An 8,393-nucleotide genomic window follows, 5' to 3' on the forward strand; every position below is an offset into this window, starting at 1 on the left:
TGGAATTTTTTTTGTTGTTGCTGTTGTTCCTTTCAGAGGAAATTGAGGAAACATTTAATTTTCATTTCATCAACTTGAATTTTATGCAATTATCTGACATAATGAAATCTCCCATAAAAGTTGAAACACCGACAATAAATTAAAACACTTCGGTGTGTTTCACTTTGCGAAACTACACCATTATTTCCACGTGGGTTCAAAATGCATGGAAAAACCTCAGCATTTCTCACAGGGGTAATCTTTTATTTTGCAATCTGAATACTGATATTTACAGGAAAATACTAATAAATAGGATTAACTGAGATGCTTTGTATCCTAGTATCGTTTTAGTAACAGAGTCCTAGCAGCAGTCAAGCTGCCTTCCCTGGAGGCAGCCAGCCAGCTACGTATCTCCCTAGGCCACACCATCATTATACGAAACATACCCTCACCCTTTCTGACACCCTCACCACACAGACGGTTCTACAGCGTGCCCCATCGCAGCTGGTCCTCACCCAGACGGGGTGGAAAGTGCCAAATTCGCAGCCCTCTCAGAAGGAATGCCCTGCCCTGCCAACAGCCTTCCTCAGAGAGACCACAGCTGACCACAGCTGCGACAGAAACTCGGGCACTCCCGAAGGTACTGCACCCTCACCTCATGTGGTTTCTCTAAATTGTAACGTTTTATGACAGGTTGAGAACCCTGCCAGGCAGATTCTCCATTTTACCTGCCATCTCCCAAAGGACAGGCATTATTATGGGGTTAGATGGGACCACCAGGTGCAATCGCAAGGGGAGAGAGAGGTGGCAGCAAGCCTCAGAGGAAAAAAAATCCCTCCTGGGGGCCCTCATGGAGAGGTAGAGCAATATTTTTAAAAATCTATCTTTACAATGAAGTAACCGAACCTTCTTCAGCTATGCCCTTTCCTTTCCCTCTACTCTGTGCACCCAGCTGGGGTCAGGCAGGGGAAGCGACACGACACTATGTATCTGCCTCTTATCCACTCCTCCAAACTCCTCCTGGCTCCCGACAAGTGCAGCTGAGAGCTGGGAGCCTTAATGTATCCATAAAGCTAAAAGAGGTGAGTGACTCTTTTTTTTATTATTATTAATTTTGTTCTTGTAACAGCACTAGTCACTCCACAGCCCTATGATATCATACTCACATCATCCAAACAGTAATTTTGCTATGGTCTGAGGAAAATGAACCACTGTGCTAATTAAAGGATGATGTACCAGGGGACCTGCTGCCCCATTAGCACCAGTTCATGGGATGCGCTCTGACAGTGGAGCGGCTGTGCCAGGGCTCATCCCTCTCACTGCCACCATGGTCGCATCCAGCCAACAACCGTCACAAAACTTATTAAACTTTTGCCTTGCTAATAACTGTAAACTGTAGCTAGAAAAACACAAAGGGACCCACAGAACAGTGTGCAAATTCATTTCCAGCACACATTTTGCAAAGCAAAATGACCACAGATGAGTACACCATTGGCTTTGGATTTCACAAATTCTGCGATGAAAACAAACATGGGATTATGCGGAAGAGCTGGATCTGCCACGGGCGCTCTGCAATAATCGCAGCACTGTTGTTGATAACTGGATGCTTTCTGGAAAACAAACAAACAAACACACAAAATAAATCAGAGGTGTTTGATGCTTTCTGTAAGTTTTCACCCCTCACTTTGGAGAAGCCGCCGTTATCCCCTGCCCACACCACGCGGGAGAAGCCTCCAGGTGGGTGCCACGACCTCCCTTATTTGGCTCAGCGCCTGTGGGCAGCCCGGGCCTTCCCTGGGCGGCCGGGGGCGTGAGGGGCTGGCCCGGCCCCGAGGAGCAGCGGTGCCCAGCAGGCCGGGGCCGCCGAGGCACCGACCGATCCCCCACGCCCCGGTCCTTGCCCCGCCAGCCCCGTTCGCCGCCGACAACCCCACTGAGGCAAGCCCCGGGGAAAGCGTGAGGCGCGCCCCTCCGGCGGGGGTGGGGGTTCACGGCCCCCGGCCCCGCTGCGGGGCGGAGGAGAGGGCCGTGGGCGGCCCCGCTCCACCGACGGCGGCGGAAGGGACTCCCCCCCGAGGAGGGCCGCCCCACGCACCCGCCGGCCAGGAGCAGGGGAAGGCGACGGATCCCGGTGCGGCGGGAAGGCGGCGGGGACGGCACCGTTGAAGCGCTGAGGCGGCCGCGGAGCGCCAGCGCCCCCTGCCGGCCGCCGCCCCTCCCCGCCCAGCCTCCTGAGGGGAGCGGGACACCGGGGAGCCGCCGCCGCCCTCCCCGCCTCGCCCCGCTCTGCTCCGCTCCGCTCCGCTCCGCGCCCGGCGGCGGCCGAGACCCGCGGGCGAAGCCCCCCGCCGCGGCGCCGCCGCCGCCTCCCGTGAGGGGGGACGAGCCGTCGAGCGGCGGCAGCGGCCCCATCCCCCCGCTCCCCACCGCCCCCCGCGCGGGGGGTGTGTCAGCGCGCGGCGGCGGCGGGGGGGGGCGGGGCCGCCGGTAAGGCGTGTGGGCGTGTCCGGGGGCCGCTGATTGGCCGGCGGCGGGAGTGATGTCACCCATATGAAACGCTGATAACGAGTCGGGCGCGGAGCCGGGAGTTTCGCAGAAGGGGGAAAGAGAGCGAGGCAGCGCGCGCGGTGCTGCGCGGCGGCGCGAGGCCGGGGCAGAGCGCGCGCGGCACCGAGCGCACGAGCCCAGCCGCGCCCCCTCCCCCTCCCTTCCCCCCCGGTCCGGCCGCCGGGGCTGCGGGCGGTCGCCCCCCCCGGTCGCCCCCGCCCCCGGCAGCGCGGCGGAGAGCTCGGCTGGCAGCGGGGGCAAGGTGCGGCGGTGGGGAGGGGGCGGCGGCGGCGGCGGAGCGGCGGCTTTGTTGGGCTCGGAGGGGAGCGCGGCGGCGGGAAGGAGCCGTCGCTTCGGGCGAGAGCCCCCCCACCGCCATGGTGCAGCAAGCGGAAAGTACGGAGGCGGAGAGCAACCTGCCCCGGGAGGCGATGGACACCGAAGAGGGCGAGTTCATGGCTTGCAGCCCGGTGGCGTTGGACGAGAGCGACCCGGACTGGTGCAAAACGGCGTCGGGGCACATCAAGCGGCCGATGAACGCCTTCATGGTGTGGTCCAAGATCGAGCGGAGAAAAATCATGGAGCAGTCGCCGGACATGCACAACGCGGAGATCTCCAAGCGCCTGGGCAAGCGGTGGAAAATGCTGAAGGACAGCGAGAAGATCCCCTTCATCCGGGAGGCGGAGAGGCTGCGGCTCAAGCACATGGCCGATTACCCCGACTACAAATACCGGCCCAGGAAAAAGCCCAAAATGGACCCGTCGGCCAAGCCCAACGCCAGCCAAAGTCCGGAGAAAAACGCACCCACCAGCAGCGGCGGCGGCAGCAAAAGCGCCAAGAGCTCCAGCAAGAAGTGTAGCAAGCTGAAAGCCGCCGCCGCCTCCTCGCCCCCCAAGCCGGGCGCCAAAGCCGCCCACCACGGGGACTACGCGGGGGACGAGTACGTCTTCGGCACCCTGAAAGTCAGCAGCAAGACGGTCAAGTGCGTCTTCATGGACGAGGAGGAGGACGAAGAGGAGGACGAGGACGAGCTGCAGCTGCGGATCAAGCAGGAGGCGGAGGAGGAGGAGGAGGACGAGGAGCCGGGCCCGCAGCAGCTGCGGCGGTACAACGTGGCCAAAGTGCCGGCGAGTCCCACCTTGAGCTCCTCGGCGGAGTCCACCGAGGGGGCGAGCCTCTACGAGGAGGTGCGGGGCGGCTCGGCGGCGGCGGGCGGCGGCAGCAGACTCTACTACAGCTTCAAGAACATCACCAAGCAGGGCCCGCCGCCGCCGCAGCAGCCCGCCGGCCTCTCCCCGGCCTCTTCCCGCTCCATCTCCACCTCGTCGGCCGGCAGCGAGGAGGCGGACGACCTGCTCTTCGACCTCAGCCTCAACTTCTCCCAGCACGGCCACGCCGCCGCCGAGCTGGGGGCGGGCGCCGCCGCCGGCAACCTCTCCCTTTCGCTGGTGGACAAGGACCTGGACTCCTTCAGCGAGGGCAGCCTGGGCTCCCACTTCGAGTTCCCCGACTACTGCACCCCGGAGCTGAGCGAGATGATCGCGGGCGACTGGCTGGAGGCGAATTTCTCCGACCTGGTGTTCACGTACTGAGCCGGGGGCGGCGGCGGAGCGGCGGCGAGGCAGCGGCGGAGCGGGAGCGACGCGACGCCGGCGACGGTGATGATGATGCTGATGATGCTTAAAGAAAAAAAAAGTCTTGTTTTCTTTTAAAAAAAAAAAAAATCTCGAAGTTAGTTCCGAGCCCGGGAGTTGTGATTTTTATTTTTTTTATTATTATTGTTATTTTTGTGTTTTTTTTTTTAATTTTTATTGCATTTGGTGATCACAACAACAACAGCAAAGGCAAATGGGACTGGGGGAAAAAAAATAATGATACAGAAGGCGCTGTTTGAAGCTTGTCGGTCTCTGATTGAAGTCTGGAAGATGGTCTGCAAAGAAGTCTTTTGGCAGCACAACTGTTACTCAAGGGGGTTTGTGGATTTTTTTAATTTTTTTTTTCCCGTGAGAGATCTTAAAGAACTGTTCTGATTTTTTGATTTTTTTTTTCTGAAAGGGACCATTGCAACTTTTTTTGGAGGGAGAAAACTGATGTCTTCTATGCATCCGATTCTTAACAAAGCTGCAGGGAGCTTGAAAAAATGCAGACTGTACAAACGCTTACAAATAACTGAACTGACTTAAAATCAGAGTTTACTTTTCAGATCAAATTGTTTATGGTTTTACAAATGTGATTTCTACTTGCCAACTTTTTTTTTTGTAACTTGTTCCCTTATACCTCCTTGATTGAATACCAGACAGCCTAGACCTCAGTACAAAAAGGTATTGAAACATTTTTGATACATAACAGACCTCAGTCTTTTTTAAAAATTAATATATTTTCAGGCGTATTTTTGTACAGTGAAAAGGGAACATTCTTGCTGTGTTTTTTCAGTAAGACTTTTCAGGCACTTCTTCCCTTTTATTTTCTTTTTTTTTTCTCTGTTTTTAGCATGCAAGTTTGTTGGTACGTTACGTCCTGGTTTTAAAAGGATTAAAATTTTAAAAAAATAATCCTTGCATCTAAAGGCCTTGTGGTTTTAAAAAAAAAAAAAAGAAACAAACACTTTTTTTGTACAGCTATAGTTCAGATTTGTTCAATATTTGTAGGTAAAGATTTATTGAAAATGGTGATATAGACCTCAGAGCTGTTATCTTAGTTTAAAAGATTGTATATGTACTGTACTATAGTAGGACTTTATGTATCTCATACGCTGTGATATGTGGATGGGGCCCCAGATGGAAGGTATGAAACTGGATTCTCGATTTTAGCAAAAAAAAAAAAAAAGAAAAAAAGGCACATAGTTAAAAAAGTTTCTCATGTTGTGCAATATAATCTAAAGTACAGACCATCTACATATTTTGTAGCAAATGATGGCAAAAGCAGACTTGTGCACTGTCAACATCATAGCCTGTTTTTTTTTTTTTTTTAATGCTGAAAGTCTGTATCTTGACAATTTTAATAAATCAGCTGGAACTGATAGAAACTCGTATCGCTATTAGTGTCTGTAGAAGTAACGCTGGAGATGCCATGTTGTCACCTCTCGCCCGCGGAGGAGCGGTAGCTGTAGGCTGTTGTGCACGACCAGAGCTAGGGAAGGACTGCTTCTTTTCTTTTTTCCTCTTTTTTTTTTTTTTTTCCTACCCCCCCTCTCCTGCCTTTCCGCTTCCCCCCCCCGATTTTGCTCGGCGGGTCCCCGCCGGCGGCGGGGGGTCACCGTCAGGCGGGGCCGCGGCTCGTTGCGGGATGGGGCGGGCCGGGCGGCGGCAGGTTGGCTCCCCCCGGGTATTTTCGGCTCTCCCGCCTTTCTCCCCCTCCCCAGCCAGCCGGTGATCGAGCCCCGGCCCCCCGCATGCGCTGCCCGGGGAGGTGGGCTGCGGGCGGGGGGCGCGGCGGGGCCGGGTGCCCGCTCCCGCCGCCGCTGCGGGGGACGCGGCTCGCTCTCTTCCCCCCCGTCCTCCCCCTGCTGCTCTTTTTTTCCTCCCCTCTCCCCTTTTTTTGATGAATAGCCCGAGTGAGGCGGAGATGCTGGGAGTAGCGGTGCTGCATCTCCTCCGCCCCAGGCAGCGCTCGGCCCGGCGGGGCGGCCCCGGGCGGGGGCGGGGGAAGGAAAGAAAGGGGGGGGGGGTACGAGCTTCTGCTATAGGTGAGCAGACTTTGTCAGTGTGCATTTTTTTTTTTTAATATATTTTTGACCTTAGGAGCCATCAGATCTCAGTTGCGCGTTCTGAAATAACTGCTGATGGCAATATAAACAAACTCACAAGGTGGAAGTTTGTTTCTCAAGAAGTTTACTTTTTATCTGATAGGCATTGGTAAATTCTTTTTTTTTTTTTCCTCCACTAATTAATGATCCAGCTGTTTACAGGGACAATTCACTGTGCTGGTATTTTGGTGGCAACCACTGCTACAGGCTTTCAGACTTGCTGAAATGAAAATCCTGCATACACATTTGTAAGGCATAATAAAACATAACATTAAAACCTGCATGCATGTTATGTTTAATCAAAGACAACTCTTAGGCATTTAAGTGGTGAGATATCTTACTTTAGGTTAGTTAAACTGGTAGTAAAATGATTAATATAATCTGATCTCTTTCTAATAATAATAATAATAATAAAACACTCATGATTCTAAATAAAAGTTGTTTGGCCTAAATCTTTGCTATCAGAAAACAGATATAGCATATCTGGGAACTCAAATTTATGTCTTGCATTGTGATAATTCTTTATGAGAAACTGTGTTTTAAAACAAACTTAATTACGATATACAAGATATCCTTGGCAATGGATAGTCCTCAATAAAACAGAGTTTCTTGAATTTTCAGTTTTTGGTCTCAAATGATTAGTGTGTTCTCCATGTAATAACTTAGAAATCAGATTGAAAACAAATGACATTTATCTCTTCTAAGGCAAAAGAGTGAAAGAAAATAGATACACTGAAGTGCTCTAGCCTAGCCATTCACTATCCTGCTATCGAAAATCCGTTCTTGGGCTAGGGTGATGGAGTAAGTTGATCAGGTTCTAAGTCTTAAAACTGAGCCAAAATTCTCTTAGCAATTCTTCAAGCTATCATGAGAGTGTGGGGACTTGTTCTTCCAGTCCCTTTCTTCTGATATGCATCCTTGTTTATTAAAGTGATAATAGGCAGTGTCATTAAACATTTGTGCTTTACAGATGTTCAATGAGTTATGAACGATTATGGTCAAATACGGGCTGCATTTAGTTTGCATTGTAATAAGGTCTGTGTCTCAGCCTACAGAAGTTTTGACTTGCATATATTTTTGGAAGATGTTTTTTAAATTACCATTTAAAATATTAGTCAAGGATAACTGATTTAAAGGATCCAAGTATAGAGCAGTCAGGCATATTTTAAAAGAGCAACAGGTCTACTTTAGTCAAAGAATATAATACTCACTCAGAAGTATATCTTTTCTTTCTTCTAGATGGGAATTATACCATACTATATCAGAGGAATATTTTGAGTGAAGGTATATGGTGCAGGGAGACAATTTTTGTCCAGACAGTTGAGTTTCTTTTATTTCAGAGTTTATTGTTGCATATTGCTCAAGGAAAAAATTAGGTAGTGTTCTGTTGAAGCCACTACAATGTTGGGGCTGAAGTTTGATGCTGTTGAATGCCTAAGCGCCTGCTGATCTCAGTGAGAGTAGAAAACAATCTTCTAATCACAAAAAATAGCATCTGCTGAGCTACTCTCTTATTTTTTGCTTTTGTCATATCTGATAATATTCATACCTCCTGTTTCTCTTTCCTTTTATATTTTCAGTGTACATAGGAATCCTTGTTGACATGCTAGAGCAGTCCTGTTGCAGGCTTAGTATCTCCTGTGTCCTTTTTTTCCACATTCTTTGCATTTGTCTCTGTACAATACTACTCTTAAGTGTAATAGGATTCAGTGATAAAAGAGAGAAAAATGAGCTTTTTTATGTGGAAAGACAATTTACTTGGTAACGCTGAGGATGTCAACTCAATGTAAAACCTAATCAAACATGCTGATTCTTTTTCATTTTAAAGTGAACATTTTCGTAAGCTTAGCATTTTTGTAAACTTACCATTTCCCCCGTTTTGTTGTCTTTATTATGTTTTCTCCGCTCTTCCTTTTAAAAAGAACACAACTAAGAAATATTATCTTCCTTTAAGTGCGGTCTTTTACTAATGTGGTAGAAAGACTCATTCCAAGCCTCCTTTAAGTGCTACACGCTCTTTAGGCATTCACTGTCGTTCAGATGAAACTTCTTCAAGTCTCTTGAATGTGATCTGCACGCGTGCAGTCTGATCCTTCACTCATGCCTGTTTGAGAAAGTGCAA

The 8,393-nt window shown here is 50.5% G+C and overlaps 1 protein-coding gene across 1 annotated transcript; it reads left to right on the forward strand.

The window, feature by feature from the left end:
* The first annotated feature begins 2,762 nt into the window (after positions 1-2,762).
* SOX11 (SRY-box transcription factor 11) lies at positions 2,763-5,331 on the forward strand. The gene has a single exon (XM_074581779.1). The coding sequence runs from the start codon at positions 2,904-2,906 to the stop codon at positions 4,116-4,118; it is 1,215 nt and encodes a 404-aa protein (XP_074437880.1). The 5' UTR covers positions 2,763-2,903; the 3' UTR covers positions 4,119-5,331.
* The last annotated feature ends 3,062 nt before the right edge of the window (positions 5,332-8,393 follow it).

The sequence above is a fragment of the Larus michahellis genome, chromosome 3 (genome assembly GCF_964199755.1).
Source record: "Larus michahellis chromosome 3, bLarMic1.1, whole genome shotgun sequence".
In the NCBI taxonomy this organism is placed as follows: Eukaryota; Metazoa; Chordata; class Aves; order Charadriiformes; family Laridae; genus Larus; species Larus michahellis.